A 27,603-nucleotide genomic window follows, 5' to 3' on the forward strand; every position below is an offset into this window, starting at 1 on the left:
AGGTGTTTCTCCAGGGGCACCCAGAACCCCCAGGCCCTGCCCAGGGGGCCCACGCTGCCTCTCCCACTTTCTCCCCATGTCGGCCCCACCTGATCCCAGGGAGGTGCCCATAGCCTTGTTTCTTGTTGTTCTAGCCGGAGGACCACATCTTAGGCTGTCCTGTGTGTCTGTGCCCCTGGGGCTTAGTAAGGCCCTTCCTCAGCACAGCCTTCACAGGGTACTTTGGACACCGTGTCCGGGAAGCTCTCCCTGACTACAGCCCATCCACCCCACCCTTGGCCCTGGTCATGCCCCCACTGGTCATCACTGCCACAACTGGGCATCTGTACCCACCTGCGATGGCCCTGCTGGCCCCATGCCCGCATCAGCTTGTGCTGGGCCAGCTCCTCAGGTCACCCCAGGTTGTTGGGACGAGCCCCTGAAGCAGCAGCCTCGTGGGGGCTGAGGGCCCTTCTGGGCTGGGCGCTGGGCTCATGCTGTCACAGGTGCCCCCAAAAGCCCCCAGGGCCTTAGCACTGGGCAGCTCCAGCCCCACCCACCACAGGAGTGGCTTCCTGCGGGTGGGGGCCATAGCCCCCCAGGAGAGGCCTCTGGCCCCTAGTAACTGCCAAGGGTGACAGACTGACCATGGACTGGGCAGGGGGGTCCAGGGACCCTCCCAGAAGAGGGCAGGTGCCTGGGGGAACCCCACCGTCACACCCACGGTGTGCATATCCCATGCAGGTGTTCCCACCCCCCATCCACCTGGGGGGCAGCCAGCCTCTGGGCTGGGTCCCCACATGACGATGGGGAGGGGGGTGTAGTTTCCAGGGAGGGTGACATCCTTGTATATGATTAAATTGGCACATGTCCCTACTAAAATATACTTACTCCATTTCTGCACTGTTTTTTTTCCCTCTAATGTGAAAGGAGCCTCAAAGTGATCTTCCTAAGACACAAAAAAGGACTTCAATCAGTGTCATTCATCATTTTCTTTATTCCAGACACTCCAGCTGTACCTCTCTCACCACAGGGCTAGAGATGGTCTACGCGGTACATTTCATGCTTCACAGTAAAGAAAAACACCAGCATCCCCCAAATCCATGACCAAGAGAAAGTTTTTAAGATTTCTTTAACTGGTAGGAGAGAGACAGCAGCCCACACGCCCACTTACTATCCCTGCCTGCCCTTGTTCTCTTCTCTTTTTTAACGCTTCAAAGGTTAGATCAATAAAATTAAAATCTCATTTGAAGAGAATATAACAACCCACATGTTCATTTATATCTAAAACTAAAAATAAATAATGAGGTTCTTAAAAAAGGACATCTTTCTTTAACTAGGTTATGACTAGACCAGCCTGTGGGTGAAATGAGATTTCTCTCCTCCCTTGAAATCTCTTCAAGGTTTAGAGAATCAGTAGTTTTTAGAAAGCCTCAGCTCTGACACATATCAGGTGAAAAGTATAAGCAATGACCGACAAACCAAGATGCTCTTGTGGACTTGGGTTTTGATAAATCGAAACAAAGATTGGGTGGCCCAACCTAATAAATGAGAGCATTGACAGGTTTAGTTAAAATTAGTTTTGACACCATGTACAGGCTCCTCAACCCTAAGTTACTTTGGAGAGAAACCTCAGCTAAGGACGGATCCTGCTTCTCCCTAATGTAAATCAGCAGGCGCACCTATAAGGTGGAGTTGGCAAGGAGAGTTCCCTTCTGACTTTGAAGCAAGAGACAGGGAAAAAGTCAGAAAGATTTCTAGATAAACACAGAAGGCAAAGTAAAACCAACTGAAACAGGCCTCACAAAAGAGAAAAACCTGCTGGAGGCCTTATTAAGAAACAACATTCACGGATGGGCAAAGGAACGAAATAGCCCAGCAGCCTCCGGACTTCAGGGGAAAGTCAATCAAGATGCTTTGAGATTCTCATGAGCTGAGAGTGAGTTATGTCTCGGTCCACGGTAGGATTCTGCAGCACGTGTGTCCCAAAAGTTCTACAGGAAGGTCCACCTTCTTCCCCACATCTCTTAACTGAGATGAGCGCTCGACACACATACTCCACCGGTCTGCCAAAGTGCAGCTGTAGCTTCTCATCCGACCCACACTCCGCCTCGGCTCTCCACTCTCCGGCAGAGTCTGTGGTCTTTACCGCCAGGCACGATTCAGGAGTTTCACCTGTGCCAGTCTCTTAGTGATCATGGTGGCAAAAACCAGGCCAAAGAGGACACTGCTGATTAACACGTAGTCATAGTCATCCTTCAGGACATCAAACTGTTTGGATGGATAGACTCGAGTCTGGTAAATGTCCAAACCGTAGGCCACAACCTGGAAGGCAGACAGAACAAGAATTATGGAAGAAGCAACCAATCATCCACCATAGCCTTAAACTCAGGTAAGAAAGGAAATGGAATCCTCAGCTGTTTTCCCACGGGTGAAACAAAAAGCAGCTGTCACACAGGGTGGCTGTGGAGAAGGTGGCACAGACTGGGCTGTGAGCTCTACTCACCAGACAAGTGGACTCCAGGCCTGAGGGAGCTGTGTAGATACCTCGCATTCGAGAAACTGTCTGGTTATAGTTGATGAATCGCTCTGCGTGTATCTGTACATCTGGAGAATACGGGATTAGGTTCTCCTCTCTGCAAAACAGCCGGGACAGGCACTCTGAAACCTGCTGTAAAGGGATCTCTTGGCTGCCCTTCCCGAGTCCTGGGAGGTTTCCAGGCTACATAGCTAGCTTCCAATCTCCTTGGAGATCTGTTTGCATGAGGTAGTTAAAAATTTAGCAGCAGAATGTTAGGAAGGCCTGCAAGAAAGCTAGCTGTCTGGAGAGTAAGACGGAGATCTTGATTCCTACACCTTGTTCTAAATCTGAAAAGAAATTACAGATGACCGGCACTTCACACCAGAGGAGGAAAGTAAGGGCCATTTTAAAGCCAACACACTGAACCACCCGGCCAATTCCTGCTCTTCACTCCAGAGCACCTCTCAGTCCCCATTTCTCCTCTAAAACTTGATTATCATTCCTGTCTTTTCCCAGCTTGAACCTCCTCTCTCTCAGGCAACTCTCCAAACCACACTCCTCTCCATTCTTCACATACCAAAGACAGTTCCTCACACCCGAGGTGAATTCAGGACGGAGGTGAGGAACTCCGCAGAGATGGTGGTTACAAATACAAACACTGATACTAACCGTGAACCGGTTGTTGGCTTGCCCACGGGATCCAGCCCGTTAGCCCCGCGACCGCATTCCTAGCATCTCCCACCACTCACTGCTCCATCAGCGTGGGCTTCCTGCCCTCCCCAAACTCACCAGGCATGATTTCAGGGCATGTTTGCTGCCTGTTCCCTCTGCCTGGAAAGTTCTTCCTCAGACAGCCACATGGCCAGCTCCTTCACTCAAAAGTCACCTTTTCAGGGGGCTTTCCCAGGCCACCTTGTCCCAATTTCACCCATGCACGTGCCCCTGTGACCTTCACACCCTGTCTTTATTTTTTCTCATTAGCACTTACAAGTACCTAGCGGAGTATATATTCTACTCATTATCTTATTTATTGTCCATCTCCCACCAGAACGTAAGCTCGGCTCACGCAGGCTGCCTTCTTTGTCAGGCTTGTTCCCAGCCCAGCACAGAGGCACGTGGCAGACTGAGGACCACACTCAGTCAATGCGGTAAAGCACCGTAAGGCCAGAGCCGTCGGCACTGTCCCCAAGGGTCTCACCTGCTTTGCTCTGTTGGGATCTCGGGACGGCGGGGATCTAACAAGGCCTTGGGAAGGGAAAGAATTGCTCCGGACGGTAGCCCAACTGCACAGGAAGAAATAAATGTTCACACAGATCCAGTCCCCAATGAGGGTTGGTTACAAAAATGTCATTATCACAGAAATTTAAAATAGAGGTTAAAACAAAAAAAAAATAGGTCAATGAAGCTCCCTTAAAAACAGCCAAAAACAGTAATCCAATAATACATATTGGTCTGAATGAGGTTCCCACTTTTGAAGCTACTGTTTTCTTCACACATCATCCTGAGACATCAGAAAATAATGTTCTAGAATCAAGATATGGGAACTGATGAAAGAGAAGAGTGTGAAAGGCCACTTGGACCTCTTCATCCTTCTCTCCTTTCCCCACAATAACTCCCAAGGCCGGGCGCGGTGGCTCACGCCTGTAATCCTAGCACTCTGGGAGGCCGAGGTGGGAGGATTTCTTGAGGTCAGGAATTTGAGTCCAGCCTGAGCAAGAGTGAGACCCATCTCTACGAAAAAATAGAAATTATCTGAACTAAAAATATATAGAAAAAATTAGCCGGGCATGGTGGCACATGCCTGTAGTCCCAGCTACTCGGGAGGCTGAGGCAGGAGGATTGCTTGAGCCCAGGAGTTTGAGGCTGCTGTGAGCTAGGCTGACACCACAGCACTCTAGCCTGGGCAACAGAGTGAGACTCTGTCTCAACAACAACAACAAAAAAAGGAATAATAACTCCCAGACCAAGAAGTCTCCTTCCCACTGAGCAAGCACAGGCCGTGGGTACCACTGCAGTGCTGCGCCAGGGAGGGCTGGATGACCAGGACCACTAGAGCAGCAGTTTCAGTAATGGTGACGGAAGCTGGCAGACTGCCGAGAGGGCTGTCTTCTTCACATTCGAGAATAAAAAGTAATGCCGAGTGCCTGTCAGAGCTGAGAGTCCCGAACGTTTTGGTAACATCAAGTGGCACAAAAACCTGTTAAATAATCACCAAGTCCTGCACTTGGGCTACACAAGGATAAGATCCTAAACCCTGCCGGGTTCTACAGCCTGTCAACACAGTCCACCTATGTTAAGACTGCTGTTAGGAACTGACTTTCTGAGGTAGGTGCAAATGCCAATCAGAGAAAGGAAGTGGTTCACCAGAAATGAAGACTGAGAGAGAACTGGTCATGTTTATACGTGGCAAAGCTGAACTAAGGAACTTTTCCACTGAAATACAGCCTTCCTCACACCCTTCCCTTATGGGGGGTCAGATGGGGCTCTGCCAGCAACGCGTCCCCTGCTCTGTCCTTCAGTGTGGCTGCCTAAGGGAACCCAGTCACCCCAGAGACCCCCTGGCACTCACTCAGCAGGTGTCGGCTGGTGATGCCCCGCTCCGTGATGGTGGCTTCCATGGCACTGATGGAGGAGGGGAAGATGTAGGACTGCTGGAGGACCTGGGGCAGCTGGGGACGGTCCAGGGAGCTGAAGGCGGTGGCGTTGTATTGCTCAGTGCCCTCGTAGAGCTCCAGTGCAGTAAACTCGTTGCGCCGAGCCTTCGTATTCCAGTACTGGTACTGCAGAGAGAGGCGGCAGCTCGGGGCTTAGCTGCTGGTTCCAATCGAAAGGGAAATTACCCTGGAAGGCCCTTTTCCAGTTAGCTGCAGATCCAGGAAGGAAAAGGACCCCTAGCACCCCAATTTTCTTCCTTGCTACCAAGTTTACTAACTTTCAAGGTAGTTTTACCTAGGTTATCCAAAGTTCACCAAAAGACAAAGGAATTCTCAAGATTCTTAGACATAATCATCATAATAGCTAACCTCTGAGTCCTTACTGGGTACTAAGCACTGTTCTTAGCTAGACTGAAGGTGACTCTTACTATCCCTGTTTCACTAATGATACAACACAGCGAGGGTGCATAACGAGTTCAGGGTTGTACGGTCAAGAAACGGAAGCGGTAGGATCAAACCTCTGATTCCTGAGCCTAGCCCCCTGACCAGCGCACTTTGCTGCCATCCAGGGGGCTTGGGAGCCCATGAAAACACAAAGCAGCAACTGGATTTCTGGAAAGGATGTAAGATGTAGGAAGACCTCCTGAGCTACCCAGTATCCCTGGTAGTGACCACTTACCACCACCCAGTTCTCTGAATGCACGATGTGGACAGGGCCCTTGGCCTTCTTCTGCACAGAGGAATGGATAATGCGCCCAGTGACACCATCGATGAGGAAAATGCCAATAAAGGTGCGCTCATGGTGTACGTCTGTGCTCTCTGTCACTACAGCCAGCAGGTTGGGATTCAGGCTCTGGGGACAGAGAGAGAAAAGCTCCCTCAGAACCATGATGACACATCATGCGCTCCACTCCACTGCTAGCCCTGTGCCATGAGGCCACACTGCGGCTCTCCAGCGTGGCAGAGCAACTAAGGTTCTGGTCAGAAGAGCTTCCATTTAGAGTTTCTCATCACCGCCCTTGTTTCTGTCTGCTGGGTACTAGGTGCCATGCCAGGTGCCTTGCACTTCATTTAATCCCTTAAACAACCACGCAAGGTAGCTAGTATTGTCCACATTTTGCACATGAGGGAAGTCCTAAAGTAGCTGAGCAATTTCTCCAGTCACAGATAGCAAATGGTAACCCACATCTGCCCACTCACTGACCTCAGGACACTGCTCCAGCAATGTCCTCTCTCTCCACCAAACCTTTTCTTCTCGAGGTCACCAGCACCCTCCCCATCACTAAATCCAGTGGCTGAGTCTTGGCCTTCATCTTAGTTGGCCTACTAGTACCACATAACACAGGTGATCGCTGCCTTCTTGAAACACCTTCTCATCTGGATCCTAGCACACCCACTCCCTGGCTTTCCTTCTGTCTTGCTGGCAGCTCCTTCTCAGTCTCTCTTGGGTGTTGTTCTACATCTCCCGAGTCTCTTCACAATGAAACACACTACGCAGTGCTCAGGCCTTCAGCATTTTTTTTTTTTTGATTTTTAAGATTTATTTATTTATTCATTTATTTATTTTTAGAGATGGGGTCTCGCTACATTGCCCAGGTTGGACTTGACCTCCTGGGCTCAAGCGATCCTTCCACCTCACAAGTAGCTGGGCATACAGGGGCACCACTGTGCCCAGCCTTGGCCATTTCTATCTATACTCTCCCTTACAGTGATCTCAGCCAATTCATGGCTTTAACACTATTTAGGGGTACTGGCAATGCCCACATTTATATATCCAAGCCAGGCTCTCCCCTGCACTCCAGACTTCACCAACAAACTGCCATCTCAGTATCTCTTCTTAAGTGTCCCATCTGAAACTTAACATGACCCAAACTGAACTGTTCTAGCCTAAAGCCTGCTCCTCCCTCAGTCCTCCCCGGTCAACAGCAACCCCGTGCTTCAGTGTCCAAGACCTAAAGCCTCTGAGTCACCCTCGACTCCTTTCTAAAACACACACACACACACACACACACACACACGCGCACATCGACATATCCTATTGGCTCTGCCTCCACAAGTATCCAGAATCTGACCCCTCCTCCCCACCTCCACTGCTGCCAGCCCAGTTTCAGCGGCCATCAGCCTCTGGATTACCACAGCCCAGGTGGTCTCCTGCTGTCCTCCTTGCCCCTCTGCAGCCTGATCTGGGCCAAATGAGCCTGTGGCATCTCAGTCATTCATGTCACTGCTCTGCTCAAAACTTTCCAGTGGCTCCTCACCTCGTTCTAAATGACAGCCGGAGGATGGCCTGTGATCTGGCCCCATCGCCCTCTGACCTCAGCAGCCCCAACGCTCCTCACTCACCCGCTTCTAGTCACCCAGTCCTCCTTGCTGTTTCTCGAACATACCAGGCATGCTCTGGCTTTTCCGCCTGGAAGGCTCTTCCCCCAGATATCCACACGACTCACTTCCCCACTCAAGTCTTCACTCACTGCCAAACTCTCAGGGAGACCCTCCTCGGCCAGCCTATTTTAAATTGTATCCCCTTCTCAGTCCCGTGCTTCCTTTCCCTCCTCTTGGCTTTATCTCTCTCTATAGAGCTGGTCACTTTCTAATATACTATATAATTTACTTATTTGGTTTCTTGATTGTTAGCCCCTCCTAGAACTACAGTGAAGCTTCGTGAGGACAGGAGGTTTTGTCTATTTTGTCAACTGACATATCTCTATGTCTAAAGAGGGCCTGCATCCAGCTAGCACTCAAAGAATGTTTTGCTACTTCACCGCTGTGGCATTCCTTCCAAAAACCCATAACCACAGTCTAACCATGAGAAAAACATCAGACAAACCAAAATTGAAAGACATTCTAACACCTAATACTCTTCAAAACTATCACGGTTATGAAAAACACGGAAAGACTGAAAAACTGTCGCAGACCAGAGGAGTCTAAGGAAACCTGATGACTGAACCCAACATGGGATCCTGGAACAGAAAAACGACATCAGTGAAAAAACTGCTGAAACCCAAATAAAATCTGGAGTTTAGTTAACAGTCACGTACCAATGCTGGTTTCTTAGTTTAGACAGATGTACCATGGTCGTGTAGGGGAAACTAGGTAAGGGGGCTATGGGAACTCTATGTTGTACTGCAGAATTTGTACCATTCTGGTCATTCTGAACAAGTTAAAACTGAATGCTGCCACATGGAAGGTGTTCATCCATTAAGAATTCAACTTGGCTGGGCACGGTAGCTCACGCCTGTAATCCTAGCACTCTGGGAGGCGGATGCAGGAGGATTGCTTGAGCTCAGGAGTTCGAGACCAGCCTGGGCAAGAGTAAGATCCCTTCTCTATGAAAGATAGAAAAATTAGCCAGGCCTTGTGTCGTGTGCCATAGTCCCAGCTACTCGGGAGGCTAAAGCAGGAGGATCGGTTGAACCCAGGAGTTTGAGGTTGCTGTGAGCTAAAATGACGCCACTGCACTCTCTACCTGGGGCCACAAAGCGAGACACTGTCTCAAAAAAAAAAAAAAAAAAATAGAAAGAAAGAAAGAATTCAAGTCAATAGCACTAATAATAATGCTAACTACATGGCAAGCACTATTCTAATAACTTTACATGTTATTATTGATCTTTAAAACAATCCTCTGATGTTAGTACTATTATCCCCATTATATTGGTGAAAATCAACGTCTAGGTAGCCTAGGAGATGAACAGCTAGTGCATGGCCAAGTCTGAAACTGACAGTCCAATTTGGGGCTTACACTCTGCTATGCTACCTCGTGCTTAGTGAGGGAGCTCCACTGTTGAGTTCCATGGTCTCACTACTCTATTCTATTACACCTCCTCCAACTCCGTCTCTGCTGTGCCAGAGGGTGTAATTAATGTTCATTAACACTATGTTACATTCTCGTCTAGGATAGTTTTGCAGCTCGCTACTCACCTCTGTCTCCTTCCTTTACCACTAACTAGAAGAGATGGAGTTTCTCATGGCTCAACTGAGGTTTAACCTCAGAATGCTAAATCAGGACTACCACTTAAAATAAGAGCTAACATCTCTTAGGTACTTACCATATGCCAGGCACTGGACTAAGCATGAGTATCTCATGTGATCATCACAACAACCCTAGGAGGAGGGTATATTAATATTATGCCCATTCCACAGACAATAAATTAAGGCTCAAAGGGATTAAATGACTTGCCCAACGTCATATATCCACCAAGTCCTAGAGTCAGACTTCAGGCCCTTATTTGCCTGATCTAAAGCCCTTGCTTTATGCCAGAGTGCTTGCTGTACCTTGTAGAGCACACTGCGGTCCCCCATCACACGGCCCTGGGAATGAACGTGTTCGCTGCTGCGTTTCCCCTTCACCTTGACGATCCGCTGTACTTCTGGAGGAATGGTCAGCTCCCAACTCAGCTCTGTGGTGAGATCCTAGAACAGGGACAAAAGAGCCTGTAATCAGGAGGGTACACTTAGAACTGAAACAGCTAGAGCTAGACACATCCTGCAGTTCATTATTTGAGGCCTTTGTGCTGGAAGAAACAGAGATTAGAACTCCTAGAAAAATGGCAGTAAAGATGTAGTTTATGGGCCAGGTGCAGTGGCTCATGCCTGTAATCCCAGCAGTTTGGGAGGCTGAGATGGGAGGACTACTTGAGGCCAGGAGTTTGAGGCCAGGAGTTTGAGACCAGCCTAAGCAACATAGCAAGACCCTGTCTCTATAAAACATAGAAAAATTAGCCAGGCATGGTGGCACATGCCTGTAGTCCCAGTTACTTGGGAGGCTGAGCCAGAAGGATCGCTTGAGCCCAGGAATTTAAGGTTCAGTGAGCTATGATGACTCCACTGCACTCAAGCCCAGGCAACAGAGTGAGTGAGACCTTATCTCCAAAAAGAAAAAAAAGATCTAGTTTATGAAGAAGTTTTAGATTTGGTTAAGAAAGATATTAAAACCACTAAGAAAGGAGAAGAATACTGAGTAGCATCCCATTGTTTACCTGGGTAGGAAATATCCAAGAAAATTTACTATTACTAAAATCTAAGATCTCTGTGTACTGGGAACAGCACTGAATTGTTAAGTTAGAAGGGACCCCTAAACGTTTCCTGTATGGTTCTTTATGATCGTAGGAAACCAGTAAATACACATTCATGGCTAAATACATTATCGTATGTCTGTCCTATAGAATTACATAGAGCTGGTGCTATGTAATATAGGAATTGTGAATTTCATGGGGGGCTGGTCCCTGGGAAGGGGCATGAGGACCTTCTGGGGAGCTGGTGCTTCCTGCCTCCTGACGTGATTACCATGAGCCAGAACCTCATGATTTTGCACTTTTCTCAATAATTTACTGTAATAAAAAACAGGTTGACTAAATAATGAGGTAGAAAAGCCAGTAGGTGAAAAAAGCGAATTTCATAACAACAAATGTAGGTCAGTTCCACATAAGAAAAAGAATGCATGAGACACACACGTGTCCATACAGCTGCTACTACGGTATCATAAACACACGGTAAGGACAGGAGGAAAAGGTGCTTCCAACTGCTGATAGGCTTCCCCGCCGGGGAAGACAGCTGGGAATGGGCTGCAAGGGTCCGTTCACGTTTTGCTTATACACCTCTTTATCAGTGGAATCTCTTACAATGAAAATATATTCATGACGCAAAATTTTTTTAAATAATAAAATGTTCATTAATAACAAATAAGCCTTCATTGCCCCAGCCTTCTTTGAAAACATGAGAATTCACCGAAACATCTCCAGAGGGGAAGGTCACCAAGCAAGGGCAAAGGCAATAAACGCACTTGGAGGTCGAAGTCTGTGCCCCACACTTGACTCACTTCCCCCGGAAAGCTCTGCCTCCTTTGTCTTCTTCCCTTGGTCACTGTGCACTTGGATGACATCCCCCAGACTCCACCAATTCGTGACACCTACACTCTAGCTCGCTCCCCTCTATCTACAGAGAACCATCTCTTTCAAGGTCCCTTTTTATCAACTTGGAAGAACAATTTTTTTTCACCCACAGAGTAAAGAATGTGTTTTCTGGGCAGACTATTTGCCAGTGCTGTGTATGCTAAAGGTTAGCTGTTAAAAATGCCTGGAAAGGGCACTGCGTTTTCAGAACAAAAGCTCCAGCTTAGGTGCCACTGCCCATGTGCCAGGCATTGTTTTATGTGATTTACATGTAGTAACTCACTGAATCCTCACAGCAACCTTATGAGGTACATGCTATTATTAACATGATCTTATTTTACAGAAAAGAAAACAGAAGGCTAGAGATGTAATATGCCTAAGGTCAACAAGTTAATAAGTGATAAATCTCAGCTTCAAACCCAGGCAGCCAGGTCCCATTTCTTAACCTCTCTGTCTCTCAAAAGGCCTCAGGGAACAGGATGGGAGGCCTCTCTGGTGAGTGCACGCCACAAAGTACATCTCCACTCCACATAGTCCTGCTAACAAGGCCAAGGCCAGCCCCTTGTAAGTTTCAGAGCTGGACTTCAAAGCCAATATCTATCACTGTTTACAAGAGTTAGGCTAAAGGATGTCAGGATCAGAGCAAACTGACCCCATTTCTAGAAATAAAATTCAAAGCAACATTCCGTCAAGAGTCAGTCAATAACATCATCTTTGTATAAAAGTACAACTCATTACTCAACCCCGTTCTACCTCCCACCCTCCCAAGAATGGAGAAAAACGTCCCTTCTCTGCCGTAGAAAAGGAAAGTGAAATGAGAAGGTTCCATGAGGGCAGAGACGTGGCCTATTGTGCACCAATATATCTGCAGCACCCGGAACCATGCCTGCCATGTAGCAGCTGCCCAATAAATACGAACAAATGACTGACTTCGAATCAGACATCAGGATTATGCTAATCTAAGTTTATAACAGAATGAGTAGCACAGTTCACTTCTTAGCCAATGACCAGGAAACACCCACATCCCCTCTACAAAGGGTCCTGTCAAGATGCCCCTTCCTTACCTTTCGAAGCCGATATCCGCACAGTCGTCCCTGCTCTGCATCCACCAAATAGAAGAAGATGGAAGGGGCAAGTTCATGTAGCTGTCGCAAGACATTCCGAGTGGCTGGGAAAGCTGTGACCTTAAAAGACCCAGACAGCCCAGGAAAGGGTTAAAGGGTTAGAAATCTCTAAGCCCCGTTTCCCTGGACTCATTACTCTTTCCCTATCAAAGAGAGTCTTAAAAATAAAACAACTCTAAAAAGAATTAGAGTCTAGTGAACTCGGTTAAGAACCTGAGGTTTTTTTTTACTAATGTTATACAGTAATGAAAAACAAAAACCAACCTGAGTTTTCCTAAGTGCAGAAACAGCAACGTCTCTTAGAGACGGCCTTAGAGCTGGCTGCAGACGCACTCCACCTCTGGCCTGCCGACTGCCTGTCACCACCCCGCCCCCTCCCGACTCCACTTGTTTGTCCTCCATGCCCTCCACAGAAGCGCTACCTTGTACTCATCGTCTATCAACAGCAACACCTTGGCGTAGTCTTGATCCATGACTGGAAGAAGCAAGGACTGCAAGATGGGGCGCTTCAGCACTGGGGGAGCCACCTGACTCCGCTTGCCAAATATGGGATTGAAGACATACAGAGAACTCATTCCCGTCTCCTAAAATGGGCAGACTGTCAGGCTCCGGCCACACGAAAAGAATGCAAATCCGAAGGGTTAATCCGAGGAGCTGGGCCTTCAACCGTGAGGGGTTCCCTAGTCTTTGCCCTCTGTGTGCAAAGTAAATTCTTTTTTTTTTTTTTTTTTTTTTTTTTGAGACAGAGTCTCGCTTTGTTGCCCGGGCTAGAGTGAATGCCGTGGCATCAGCCTAGCTCACAGCAACCTCAAACTCCTGGGCTTAAGCGATCCCACCGCCTCAGCCTCCCGAGTAGCTGGGACTACAGGCATGCGCCACCATGCCCGGCTAATTTTTCCTATATATATTTTAGTTGGCCAGATAATTTCTTTCTATTTTTAGTAGAGACAGGGTCTCGCTCTTGCTCAGGCTGGTCTCGAACTCTTGACCTTGAGCGATCCACCCGCCTCGGCCTCCCAGAGTGCTAGGATTACAGGCGTGAGCCATCGCGCCCGGCCAGTAAATTCTTGACTAAAGGTGAGTGGACCCGTAGGCAAATGGTCCCCTTATGTCAAAAGGAAAAAAGTCAAACTGCCTCTGGCTCCAAACCTGACCAAGAACTAGACAGGCCGAAGAACAAATAAAAAGGTCAAATACCAATGCAGCAACCCCAGGGCGCCCACTCCAGAAGAGTGCCTCCCACGGCCCCTTTCTAACTCTGGAATGAATCCACGAAAGCCCAGTCTAATGCTGGGAGGCAGGGACACAAACAGCAGCGTCCTGCTCTTCCTCACAGAAGACAGCCACTCAGCTACCAACAGCAGCCCGTGTTGGGAAAGGAAGCGAGCTGGCTTCCTACGTGTGCGGTGCAGTCGCACCCCCTTCGCAGTCAATTCCTCATCCGTGCCGGACGGTTCCTCCACCCAGGCATGAAACTGGAAGAAAGAGTTCTAACCCCTGAGTATTCCTCTTTAATAGAATTCCAAGGGCCTAGGAGAAATTTCAGTTGCAAAATAGCAAAAAAGCTCAAGGAAAAAAGTCAAACTGTCTCTGGCTCCAAACCTGACCAAGAACTAGACATGCTGGCTCAAGTCAGAGGTGGGCGGCCTCACCTTGTCCTTCACCAGGAGGGTGCACTGCGGGGGATGGGGGAAGTGAGCAGTAGTTCTCTGCACCATCAGTTTGAAGGAGGAGTCTGGCTTGACACTGGGTAGATACTGTTTCCACAGGATGGTGCCAGAGCTGCTCTCAATGCCAAAAAGCTGCAAGATAAACAAATACTTGGCACACAACTAGAAAGAGAAACCAAAGAACTGATTCTATCCTTGAAAATTAGAACCAGTGCTACCCCCTACCAAAGGCTCTTTGTTTCCCACTCCCTGAACTTCAAAAGCTTCAGGACCTGGGGTATAAACCCTGCTCACCTTGCCTGAGGCTGTTACCATCACCATCATCTTCTGGAGGTTGAACTCATCTCTGGCCAGGGTGTCGATGTTGATCTCATTCTTAATCTGACTTCGGGGCTTGCGAGCATCGTAAAACATTTTCCAGAGGTGGGAAGTCCACGCCTGCAGCAGGATAAGCTGAGACGAGAGGCGTTTCAGGAACATCCCCAGCAAGCCGTCTGGTGTCAGGGAAAAGGTAACGTAGTCCGCGTCAGACCAGGGGGCCAACAAGGAGGGGTGCGTTTTTCCTGATGAAGGATCTCTCCCTCTCCTCTGGAGTGTTAAAGTCCACACTCCAGGCCACAAGCCCAAGGGACAGTCCTGTGTCTGAGGCCCACAGTCTCACACTCAGGTATGGCCATGCAGGAGCTTCCAAAAATTACTTACCTGGCCCTTATGACCTCACCTGCCTGGAATCGTTGAATAGGAGGCTAAGAATCAGGGATCAGCCATGCAGGATGCAGCCATGCTGTGAATGTCTCCACCACAGCCCCACATCCAGGATGGCCAGAAGAAAGCTTCTGGGTGGCACGACAAAGCCAGAAGAGGTGCAGGTGTGGAGGTTCAGGGGTGCGGGTGTATGTGTGTCATGAATGGGTACTTCCATTTCCTACTGTGCCAACCGTTCAACCTGCACCCAACAGACCTACTTATAAGCAGTTCCTAGGGCTGGCACTCACTCTGTCCCTGAGTCCATCAATGAGGCCACTATCCTTCAAATCTCCTCCATTGGAGGCCACAGATTTGGTGAGAGATGCAACGTAGCAAGGTCTCTGGAGTCAGGCCTGGATTAAAATCCCAGTTCTACTATTTACTACTATGCAGACTTGGAAACTGTACTTAACCTTTTGCCTCTGGTTCCTCATCTGTAAAATGGCATGTGACCCATAAGACTGTTGCAAAGATTACATCCCAGGATGCATATACAGGATTTAGCATGGTGCCTGGTACTCCTAAAAAGGAGTAGCACCTTTGCTTATCTTATTTACCCCCAACCTCAGCTCAAGGAAGAGAAGTGAAAGGCAAACAGGACAAGTCACAAGCATGGCAGTCCACACACACAGCAAGTACCTCATTGATGCAGGTCAGGGAGAACAAATAATTAACCAAAAGCTAGCCATGTGGGCAGGCAATGAGCAACAAGGCAGCAAGAAGCAGGTTTTACCTTGAATCGCTGGATCCAGGCAGCAGAAATAAATAGTAGAGTCAAATTAATCCTCGGCTTAAGAAAATTCACAATGCCTAGTAGGGTGCCTGGCCCAGAGTAGACGCCCCCAATAACTATCTGTTGGAGAGCTAGATGAATGCATGGCAGGAGAGAGCTGGGGGCAGGACTGAATCAGAGTAGAATAAATCAAGTTCATTTTGGGGGAGGCGACTGTGGCTGGCTTCAGAGGGGACTGGCTTACTTCCACGATAACCAGATCAACCCAGCCATGTCTCTCTAGACAGACGTGGCTGTTGCTTTGAGGAGACAATGAGTGTTTGGTGCCTGGCACGGTGCCTGACAGATTTTCAGTACTCAGACAATAGTAGCTGTTACTACAGTAAGACGTTTTTCTCTCAGGACCTTTCCCTAGAGGGATTCACAGTTCCCTCTTTCACAGAAAGCATGGCTATATACACCACGTGGTCACAGAGCTCGTTCAGAATACACTGGCACTCCGCTGAGCCCAGGAAGCCAGGGACACCATGACTCAGAGTCTCCTGTGGTCCATCCAACAAACCCACTCCCAGAGCAGCCCCTCCAACAACTCTGCTGTCCCCACCTCTTAGGTTCGTACCTGCCTTTTTGCCAAATTCTCCTTCCAGCTCAGCCTGCGCCCCGGTCAGGGGGAGGTCCACCATCTCCAGGCACACCACCTCCGCCAAGGACTCCTCGCGGCTCCACAGCACCACCTTCCCTGCTACAGAGACCATTCACAAAAGCTAAGCCTGCCTCCCGGATCTTCTGAAGAGACTCTAGGTGACTCAGGGATCACCACAGCTCTTGTGCAAAAACAGAAGCGGCAGAGCAAGGGGCTGGGATCAATAGGTTACACGAGAAAAGTTCTGTCTCCCACCCTAGAATGCTAAGGAAGTATTCAAAAGCAGGTGACATATGGCTCTGAAAAAACACTCAGGGCACACTCCACTTGAACCTTTCCCAGCAGCCTGTCCACAGCCCCCCAGAATCTGTCTGGTCGGAGCTCACAGACAGGCTTGGGAATAAAATGGGTTGAATGAGGTCTACCTACCCAGCTGCTGCAGGAAAAGTAGCAGATGATCCTCCGTCTGCACCAAGGCCCGGTAGCCCACTGAGTCATCCTTTTTCAAGAACACCTGGATGTACAGCTACAAGCCGAACAGTCAAGACCACTGAGGTGAGAATCCAAATGCCGCTGAGAGCACCAGATCCCAAGACACAAAGCTTTAGGAGCAGGCAGAGGTCCAGGTCATGGCCTTATTCAATGTCTAAACAATACAGCTATTACCTGGACAGCACTAAGATGATACATATCCCTAGGAGCCACCACGACAATGATGCTAGGCTCTCTCGGACCTTTCTGTGGAGGAACCTGAGTACTTCACAGGTACCGCGTCATTTATCCACGCTCTAATCCCATCCCACAAAGCAAGCAGGAGGCCAGGATTAGACTTTCCGTGTTGGAGATGAAGAAGCCGCAGGCCAAGAAGCTGAGGAACACAACTAAACGCACAGAGGCGGTACTGGGTAGCGATTAACAGTGTAGGCTGTGGAGTTAAACAGACCTGAGTCCGAACCCCAGCAACACTTCTTACTAGCTCTGGGACTCTGGACTGGGTGATAAATCCTACTAGACCACAGTATCATTTGTAAAACAAGGGTAGTAATAACCACTTCACAAGACTCTTGAGGGGGTTAAATCAATTAATGCATAAGTAAAAAGCTTGGCACAGTGCCTGGCGCAATGTGACAACTTGGCATAAATGTTACCTGCCTTTACTGTGACTTATGACAAGTCCATGGCTCAGTAAGAACGAGAACCCAGCTCTGGAGAGCCCTAATGCAGGATCCATGGCCATGACCTGGCCCTGAGGAAATGACGCCCCATGCCAGGAAGCCCACAAGACAGAGTCTGAAGACAAAGGCTGCGACTCACCCGCTCAGGCCGAGTGCCGCTCTGCTCCAGGCTAAACGTAATCGTGGTGTCCAGCAGCCGCCGACCTGTCTCCACGAGGTAGAGGTTAATGGTGTACGTCTGATTGAAGCAAGCCAGCGAGTCCTAGGGGCACAGACAGTACGGGTCAACTACAGGCATCCCCCAAAGTCCCCTAAAGGAAGTCCAAGGATTGGGGGCAAATACCCGAGAGAAGGAGCCAGCCCGAAAGGGTAAACATTTGCAAAGGAAAATAGAGGAGAAAAGAAAGCTCAATCCTAAGGCAGAAATAAGGTGCCCGAGTAAATAAATCCAACTACAACTTCCGTGTCTGTTTTGGAAGGAAGCCAGCACAGTGTCACAGAGACTCCCCAGGAGAGGCGAGACCGTGAGCAGGGACAGGGAGTAGGAAAAAGCTTAGGAGACGGAGGCCACAGCAGGAGCCTGTGCCTCTAGCCAGGGTCTCACACTTCTGCTTCAGGGCAACTGCACAGATGACCACTCAACTCTACCGGCCAGGATCCCAAATAAATGGGGAAACTGAGGCCTGGAGGAAGAAGTACTTAGGGACAGATTCTAGGGATTCTACCTTCTGATCTCCCAAAGAAAAGGGATCCAGAGAAACAACACTTAATTTGCAGTACTTAGGAAACCCCACTGGAAGCTGGGAAGTCTGAGACCTGCTCCTAGCTGAAGCCGTTCCCCCAACTCTACTGGGTGGCCTGTGTCTCTAGGCCTAGCACACTGCCCAATGCCACACCCTACCTTTGGACTAGACTTCTCCGAAAAGCTCCCCAGTGACCCATCTTCAGAATTGCTAGGTTTCTGCCACAGGAAAGAGAAGGACAGGAGAAATTTCAGCCAAAGGGTCACTTCCCAATCATCAAAGTGAAGCTTTTATTTGTACATCTTCTCAGCACTTGGCAGAAGGCAAATCTCCCTTCTCACCCCTGCCCACAAAGCCTACGCAACCCTTAACAGTCCCAGGTGCAAGTGAGGCCGTCATATTAGGGTCTCATTCCTGGGGAGAAACGGGATGTGCAGAAAGCTCTGTAGACGAGGTGAGATCTCATTTCTCAATAGCCTCCTGTCCCCTGGGTTCAAACCGACCAGGCGAATGTGCCCAGAATTTGGATTCTCAGCGCTCCAGGCACAGACAAGACAGGAAAACCCCAAGTGCTAGCTGTCGTTCTCAGTACTCACCACTTCGTTCCGACAGGTCATGACTGCAGCCACCGTCTTCTCTCCAGTGGTGGCAAAGCTCACTAGGGCAGTCTGGGGGAAAAGCACAGTGTCAGCTCCCAAATGCGACCTGTACTAGCCAGCAGCCTTGCAGAGCATTGCTTCTCCGGGAAGGCCCCTTGGCCTTGGAGTTGCAAGTGCTTCCCTCCCCACTGTGGAGCGTAACAGCCAGGGCATTTGAGAGCAGAGGGAGGCCCCAGATGCAGCGACAGCTGAAAACAGAACTCTCCTCTACCTCCCACACAGCCACAGGTCAATCCTAAATCCCATGCTGCTCTTAGTATCTATAGAGATGCTCTAATTTATGTCCCCACTTTCCTGTGGACTCAAAGGAAGACAACTAGTTTTACTCTGAAGATCCTTTGTAATGCTCAGGAGAAAAAGTACCATTTCTCCCATAAGGCTACCCCTCTCAAACCACTGATGGGAAGGTGTCATCAATCCTGGGCTTAAGAGCAAATGTCTCCAGATTCAAAGGCACTGGCTTCCAGCATCCGTGTCACGGCTACATCCTCCAGAATCCTAGGAAACCATGCTGCCTGTAGTTACCTGCGGGAAGTTTTTGAGCAAACTCAGGGCCCCATGATGGTAATGCAGCAGAGCGTAGTGGTTTGGGGACAACTGCAAGAAGAACTGGGCCCGAGACGGATCCACCGGGTTGGGCTGTGTGGGGAGGACCCGGGGTTGGAATCCACTTCCAAATTCTAAGTCGAGAGACTAGGAGGCAAGAAGGAGGGTTAGAGCTAGAAGCCAACAAGACACTGACCCACCCCAGGCTCGCATGCTCTGCCCCACTTTGCCAGGGAAGTAACTAGGCCATGGCAGGTGGCTCTAGAAGCTCCTGTTCAAGTACCCCAAAGGGGAGAGTGGGCCATTTCCCCTTACACCAGTTCAGCTAGAGGACTGAACTTCACCCCATGGCTGCCATGGCTCAGAAAGGAAGCAGTGACACTGGAACACTTTCCAGGGGAACCATGTTGACCCTTCTAAGCCTTGAAGATAATTCCTTGGCCCAGGGGAAGGAGCTGCAACTTCTAACCTGCAGTGGGATCTGCCTCAACTCCCACTCCGTCTCCAGGGCCAAAGTCTGGAGGGAACGTGAGCTTGGGTCAGGGCACACCAGGACAGCCTCGTCCACCACGCCACAGGCTCCAGTGAGATGTTGCAGCCATGGAGTCGAAACCCTGACCTACGGGAGAGTCATCGCAACAGGAGGCTCATGAAGGAGTTTACATTTCCCGCTCAGCTCATCAGCAGTATCACTGCCAGAATCCCACTGGGCATCCGAAGCTCGAAGGTTCTTCCTAGTTGGTTCCAAAGGAGTTCTTCCTGTCCCCCAAACCCCACACCCCCAGCCTCCCAAGGGCCCCCAGACCTGGAGAAAAAAAATCAGGATTTCCTTTCTGGTCACTGGAAAAATATACCAGATAATTCTAAATACGTAACACTTCAAATAAGCATTTCTCTACTATATTTGTCATACGTGGTTTCCTATCATCATTTTATAGCATCATCTAAGAAGATACTTACAGGCAGTGACTAGATCGATGTAACTTTTAGCTTAGCCAGCCCAGAAGAGCATCATATACAAATACTTTAAATAAATGTCTGATGAGAAGGCAGCTCGCAAGTGATCAGAATCAGGGATCATAAATGGCTTTTGCATCTGCCCAGCCAGGTTCCCTGGTCCCCAGTACAAAGCAGCTCTCAACTCCCCTCCCTATTCACACGGTTCTTCAAGCTGGATGCCCTGCCTTACCTGCTGGACAATCTCTCCGTCCTCCACGTTAAACTTGACGATGTTCACGTGGCTGAAGGGAACGACTCCGAGGGCCCACACCACCCCAGAGCCGTAGGAATACACCATCTGGTAGTGGATGCTGTCACTAAGAGAGGGAAGAAGCAGAGAGCAACAGCTGTAGCCCTCGCACAGGGATCCTCGGGGCCTTCCAAAACCAGGCTGCCACCCCTCAGCCAGATGTCAGGAACCCGCGATCCCAGAGAGGTTTCCTTTGGCTCATACAGTTTCAATTCTGTTTGTTCATTTTAAATTTGCATTAGCTGTCAATATTTAGAACTGAGATTATACTTAAAAATCAGATTTCTAGCTTTCCTTAAAGGTAGAAGATGCGGCAACACCAGGCCAGCCACAGGACTGAAGGGCACCGATCAGCGGTACGGCTGCCCCCTCGCGGCAGGCCAGGCACACTGCGGCCCCCGACAGTCCCCGGCAGCCAGAGTGCTCTAGGATGTCCTGCACCTGGCCCCACAGGAATCTGAGGTTTTTGAGCCCTGCCCCAAACTTTGAAAATGCCCATAGGTGGTCTTAGCACCTGCCTCCTGCTCCTTCCGGGCTTCAATGATTTCCACCACCAGGACCCCTGGAAACCATCTCAAACCTCACTTCGCCCTACCCCGGGCTCTTCCCACGTTGTTCTAATTCTTAATACAAACAAAAGGCTCGGTCTAACTTGAACTGGAAGTCAAAAAGCGCAAAGTCCCATGACCATGAGAAAGTGAGTGGCTCCTTTACTCGCTGGCTCCAGTGCCCCAGAGTGAGTTTTCCCCTCACTGCAGAGAAACTGCAGACGTAGCCCCAGCCTTTGAGTCCAGGCCTAGATCTAGCGAGTGTAACACACCCCACACGATACCAACACGAGGCAGGCTCGGGTCAAAACAAATCCTTCAGGGCCCTCAAGGAAAACGAGGGTCTAGCAGAGAGCAGCGCGAGGCAGCTGTCGCTGTGAGAGGCAGCCTTACCTTTCTGGGAGATGTTCCACCCACTTGAGGTGCCCACTGGAGAGGTGATGAAGGGCAAGAGTCGTCTTCTTCAGGACCGCGACGTACCTCACCGACTCCTGCAGGCCGACTAGCCCGAGTGCCTGGAAACTGAGCACAGGCACAGGCTGAGCGATGCCCACACCTGCAGAGGCTGGGGCTGGAGCAGACGGTCCAGAACACTACCACTGTTGCTCGGTGCATAAGGAAATAGGCTTTGGGGTCACACACACCTAGATCCTAATCCTGGCTCTGCCTCTCAATGGCCGACTTAAGAGTCTGTACTTGCAAACACTCGGCCACACTGCGCCCCTGAAACCCCTCAAATCTCCTAAAGGTTGTTCCCTCCCCCAGCTGGGACTTCACAGCAACTGGACCAACCTTCTACCACACAGACAGTGCTGTCATTAGTGGGCTATGTCCCTGCCTCCCCCGCTGATGGTGAACTCCTTGATGACAGAAACGGTCTCACGTTCATGAGTATCGCCATCGCCTAGGGGCTCACCTAGTGTTTACTGAGTGAACTGCTATCAGAAGATGTATAACTAATGCAAATTACCCTATCATTTAAACAACCTTAGCAGAGATGTAATAGTAGCTCAAGCTCTTCTCTAAACATAAAACTGAAATACTGCAAGTTTTATATCATGTTCTTATATCTAGAACAATTAAACTCACAAGCCATGTTAAGATCAGGAAAAGCATTCAAGTATAAAAACAACCACTGCACCTTGCACAGCGCTCTGCATCTAACAGGTGCTCAATAAATGTTGGCTAAGTAAACACGTGTTCAGTAACCTCAAGCACATCCAGAACTGGGCATTTGATATTCACATTCAATATCTTTTGGCTTTTCAGTGGTCCCTGGGAAAAAACCACAAGGCCCAGAGTTGCTCTCTATGCAGACCTGTGTTCCAGCAAAACCTTTAACTCAGTCAAGATAAAATCCAGTTTCTTCCCCTACCTGCCACTGTCCAAGGTTATCTCCCAGTTCAGGCCCCCGATGTTAGTCTCCCAGGAACGCATGATTCGGCCTCCATTAGACACAGTGATTGCATCTGGGAAAGACAAGACCATGGTGAAGTCGTTCCCCAAACCTGCTCTGTCACTGCTTAGGGTCTGTGAGCAGTGGCCTCACCTCTGATTTATGGGTGCAAATAAATGTTAAACACGTAGCTTCACTGCCAGGAGGACCCCTTCCCCTTTCCCTACCAAACCCTGTACAAGGGAAGGAACCAAGGAATGGGATAGGGAGTCATGATGGAGACACAGCAGGAACATGCTTACCCTGTCCGTGCAGCAGCATGGCGTCCACAGCCCCTTCTGCCGTGCCCTTGTCAACATGGCGCCACACTGAGAGACATGAAAGTCAGACGTTACTATGGACCAAAGAGAGGCATCCAGGAAGACTAAGAGATAACTGAAGAGCTCTTCGTTTGCACAGTGGTGTCCAATTTTATTTCAAGGGAGGGAAGGAGTACAGCCAACTAGCAACAAGCCAGTCCTACTTTCTGGGTAATCAGGGGAGGAGGGGTTGAGAGGAGCCACTACTATCCAGGCCCCGCTACTATCCCATAAACATATAAATGAACAATGACAAGATTAACAAAATCCATCCTATTCACAAGAAAAATAGTGATTATAAATTCTATTTCCACAATTTTAGTGCCCAAAAACATCCAGCCAGTATAGGTAATTAAGCAAGGCCATCTGAGCCTTGACTGCAAAATAAAATAGTATGTTTTTTGCAGCAATATCTTATTTAAGGACATTCAGGACTCAGGCTGAGGGAATAACTGCAAAGGCCAGTTATAAGAATATCTTAAATATTCAAAGATGGTAAGACTGAAAAAAAAGTATCAGAATCCACAAAGAGAGGCATCTTTCCCTCTAACTCGGAAAGCAGCCAGGCAGACCTGGCAAGCCACAGGCCCCTCGGCTTCGCTCCGGTCAGCCTTCCCACCCCCAAGCCTACCGGTCTACACAGCTCACTCACAGATCTCCCCAGTGCGAGAATTTAATGCTGCAATCACATTCTTCTCTGTGGCCACAACCAATTTCTTGGATCCAGGGGAAAATTCCAAGGAGGCAAACTTGAGCTTCCCAACATACTGCTGTCTCCTGAGGAAAAGAGGGCAGGGGAACATAAGGGGCCAAAATTGTCACTGCACAAAATGCCCTGGAAAAAGACAAACACAGGATTATCACCAGCACACCCATCTTAGGACATACAGGAAATACTTCTTAACGAGGAGATCTGAATTAAAGCAAGATTTCCATGCAATACAGTTAGAAGTAAAGGAAATAAGAGACAAGAATTACCTCCTAATAGATTAGAAATACTAACGGTCTTCCTTCTAAATGGAAGCACATATTTACCTTAGGATGACCAACATTCAGAAGAGTACCTGGTCTAAACCCCACAAGAACAAACATTACGGTCCTCTCTGTGTCCACTGATAGTGGGACTAGGTACTCAGCCTACAAACTAAAGAAGAGACACAAACAAGCACACAGTCCAACTTTCCCTTCCATTTTCACTGACCACTGGAGAAAAAAAGTATGCAAACTCCCAACCAGGCCCTTGTTCTCTCCAGCCTTTCTAGCCCACACATATTCAGGATCCGTCTGAATCTGCACTCATATTTTCCTTGGGCCGTACCCCATCACGTTCAACACCATGACCTAAGCATAAAGGGAATACAGTTAGCCTCACACAGTAGACTACTGAGTACAGAGGATGTGTCTGCTTGCACACTGCTGTTAAGTACTGCAATCTCCAGCACGTTAAATACACGTGACCATGACATTTACACTGAATTTCTCACCATGATATTGTTTGGTCTAGTTTAAAAAAAAAAAAAGCTGATAGTAGAGAGCCAGGTTTATATGACATTTGTCAGTTCTACCTGTATTTCCACATACTTTTTTCTCACTGTATCCACTGAACAACTCTACAAAGTGAGTAAAGCAAATATTATTGCCCCATTTTACAGGTGAGAAAACCAAAGTCCAGACAGGTTCAGCTAATTGCTATCAGAACTAGAACCCAAACTAAGACCTTCTGACTAAATCCCATACTCTTTTAAGATATTGTTGTGGGCCGGGCGCGGTGGCTCACGCCTGTAATCCTAGCACTCTGGGAGGCCGAGGCGGGTGGATCGCTCGAGGTCAGGAGTTGAGACCAGCCTGAGCAAGAGCGAGACCCCCGTCTCTACTAAAAAATAGTAAGAAATTATCTGGCCAACTAAAATATATATAGAAAAAAAATTAGCCGGGCATGGTGGCACATGCCTGTAGTCCCAGCTACTCGGGAGGCTGAGGCAGGAGGATCGCTTGAGCCCAGGAGGTTGAGGTTGCTGTGAGCTAGGCTGACACACAGCACACACTCTAGCCCGGGCAACAAAGCAAGACTCTGTCTCAAAAAAAAAAAAAAAAAAAGATATTGTTGTGTTTTATCTGAACTATAAAAATGCCTGCTTGTTCATTATGGAATATATGAAAAAATATAAACATATAAAAATAAAATGTTAAATACCTAAAATACCACCATTATGGATTGAACTCTGTCCCCCAAAATTCTTTATGTTGTAACTCTAATCCCCCCAATGCTACTGTATTTGAGGATAGGACCTTTAAAAAGGTAACTAAGGTTTAATGAGGTCAAAAGTATAGGATCCTAATCCAATAGGACTGGTGTCCTTAAAAAAAGAAGAGACACCAGGGATGTTTAAGCACAGAGAAAAGGCCATGTGGGGATACAGCAAGAAGGCAGCCAAGGAGAAAGGCCTCAGGAGAAATAAAACCTGCCAGTATCTTGGACTTCTAGCCTCCGGAATTGTGAGAAAATACATTTGTTGTTTAAGCCCCCCAGTCGGTGGTATTTCACTACAGCAGCCTAAGCAAACTAATAACAACTATAGATACACCTTTAACATTTTGGTGCACAGTCATGCAGTGCATAACAAAGTTTCACTCAATGACAGACTGCATTTATAGTGGTGAGCCCATAAGATCACAATGGAGCTGAAAAATTCCTATTGTCTGGTGAAGTGGCCCCATAATGTCACAGCACAAAGCATTACTCACGTGTTTGTGGTGATGTTGGTGTAAACAAACCTATTGCACTGCTAGTTGTATAAAAACATACTAGTTAATGATAATAACAACCTTGTTACTGGTTTATGCATTTACTATACTATATTTTTTAATCAGGATTTTAGAGAGTACTCTTTCTACTTACAGAAAAAAAAAGTTAACTGGAAAACAGCCTCAGGCAGGTCCTTCAGGAGGTATTCCAGAAAAAGACATTGTTATCAATAACGAGCTCCATGCACGTTATTGGCCCTGAAGACTTTCCAATGGGAGGTGAAAGAAAGTGATATTGATGATCTGACCCTGGGAGGGCATAGGCTAATGTGTGTGTTGGTGTCTTAGCTTTTAACTAAAAAGTACAAAAAGTAAAAAATAAAAATTTTTTTAAAATGCTGTAGAAAAAGAGCTTAGAGAATAAGTCTATAAAGAAAGAAAATATTTCTGTATAGCTATACAATGTGCTTGTGTTTTAAGCTAAGTGTTATCAAGAGTCAAAAAGTTTTAAAAAAATTAAGAAAGTTATAAAGTAAAATGTTACAGTAAGCTAAGGTTAATTTGTTATTGAACAAAAATATTTTTATAAATTTAGTGTAGCCTAAAGGTATAATGTTTATAAAGTCTACAGTAGCATCCAGTGATGTCGTAGGCCTTCACATTCACTCAGTACTCACTGATTCACCAGAACAACTTCCAGTCCTGCAAGCTCCATTCCTGGTAAGGAACCTACACAGGTGTACCTTATCTTTTATACAGTATTTTTACTGTACCTTTTCTATGTTTAGATAGGTTAGATATACAAATACTTAGCATTGTGTTACAACTGCTAAAGTAATGTGCTGTACATGGAGCAATAGGCTATACCATATAGCCTAGGTGTGTAGCAGGCTATGCCACCTAGGTTTGCGTAAGAATATGATGTTCACACAATGCATTTCTTAGAACATATCCCCGTCATCAAGCAACACATGACTGTATCTCAAGTATTTGTCAATTTGAAAGTTGCATATACCTAGTATTCTGCTAAATTAGATACACATATCCCCTACTGTGTATGTGCAATATGCACGTATGACATAGTGAACATTTGTACGTATCATTAAAAATGTGACATGCTGTATTTGTCACACTGTCTGGCACAACAGGCATTCAACACATATATGAATCAGTTTTTCCAAGACAGAAAATATTTCACAGAGGAGATATCTGAGCTGGCCCCTGAAGGACAAAGTGTAAATAGCAATAACGGGTAACATTTAATGATTGCACTTACTGAGCCAGGCATTGCGCTAAGTAATTCAATGGGGTTATTTCATTCTCACAACTACTGTAGGAGATAATGAACTGTTAGAAAACCCATTCTGAAGACCAGGAAACCAAGCCACAGAGTGGTTAAGGCACTTTCCCAAGATCACACAACCTGTAAATGGCAAAATGGACGTTCAAACAAAAGCAAGCTGACTTCAGGGCATTAAGGAAGGGTGAGTGAATGAATGAATGGATGATTAGCATCTCCTGGCTGATCAGAGTTTGGGGCAACCCTGCTGAGTCTAGGGCTGGACTAGGCTGAAGGGAGTGGGGAAAGGACTCAGTTTAGGACTTATACAATGAAAGCCCTTGTTTACATGCCTACAATACACCAATTCGAGTAGGAATGAAAGTTCACTGAGGGCTGGCGACCTCTGACACCCGACAGACCAGGAACTTCACAGTCATAGAAATGGGACCTGACGGGGAAGTTCGAAATCAGTGACCTCTGACCTGAACCCCAAGCATGCCTGGATGGCAGGGCTGGCTCCACAGGTGTATAACCTGTAGTGTCACACAAGGATAGGCTTAGAATGACCCCCAACGTTTGATTTAAAGCTCTGCTGTCGACGTCTTAAAACTCTTGTTAATTTTTGAGCAGACAGCCCCACGTTTGCATTTTGCACTGGGTCTCGCAAATTATGTGGCCGGTTCTGCTGCACGGTAAACCTCCTCCCTTTAGCAGGTAGGAGATAGGTACTGGGCAAACAGCCACATATTTCCCGAATAGGCCCCACACGTACTCACCAATCAAACTTGCCCACTTGGTCTTCATAGACCGCGGACGCAGGGAAAAGCAACGCAGCCCAGAGCCAGAAACTGGGAACCAACGCCGCCGCCATGATGAGAGCACAGGCACCAGACGCCGCCGGCCCGGCATGCACCGGGCCACTGGCTCCGCCTCCGCGGAACC

At 48.0% G+C, this 27,603-nt stretch overlaps 1 protein-coding gene across 2 annotated transcripts; it reads right to left on the reverse strand.

Annotated features, from left to right (window-relative positions):
* Positions 1–738: 738 nt before the first annotated feature.
* On the reverse strand, positions 739–27,532 carry EMC1 (ER membrane protein complex subunit 1). 2 transcript variants are annotated; one of them, XM_069479420.1, is made up of 24 exons: positions 27,438–27,532; positions 23,287–23,411; positions 22,578–22,643; positions 22,255–22,348; positions 21,273–21,401; positions 20,272–20,398; positions 19,552–19,701; positions 19,062–19,229; positions 18,474–18,545; positions 18,036–18,095; positions 17,274–17,396; positions 16,389–16,485; positions 15,936–16,058; positions 15,317–15,325; positions 14,131–14,330; positions 13,819–13,968; positions 12,589–12,750; positions 12,107–12,226; positions 9,427–9,564; positions 5,834–6,007; positions 5,070–5,280; positions 3,699–3,783; positions 2,486–2,615; positions 739–2,304 (listed from the first exon to the last, which is right to left on the reverse strand). In XM_069479420.1, exons 1-24 carry the CDS (start codon positions 27,530–27,532, stop codon positions 2,125–2,127), a joined length of 2,988 nt encoding a protein of 995 aa, XP_069335521.1. In that variant the 3' UTR covers positions 739–2,124. The 2 variants fall into 2 exon arrangements, with proteins under 2 accessions (XP_069335521.1, XP_069335520.1); XM_069479419.1 differs by lacking the exon at positions 15,317–15,325.
* Positions 27,533–27,603: the final 71 nt, after the last annotated feature.

Source organism: Eulemur rufifrons, chromosome 8 (assembly GCF_041146395.1).
Source record: "Eulemur rufifrons isolate Redbay chromosome 8, OSU_ERuf_1, whole genome shotgun sequence".
In the NCBI taxonomy this organism is placed as follows: domain Eukaryota; kingdom Metazoa; phylum Chordata; class Mammalia; order Primates; family Lemuridae; genus Eulemur; species Eulemur rufifrons.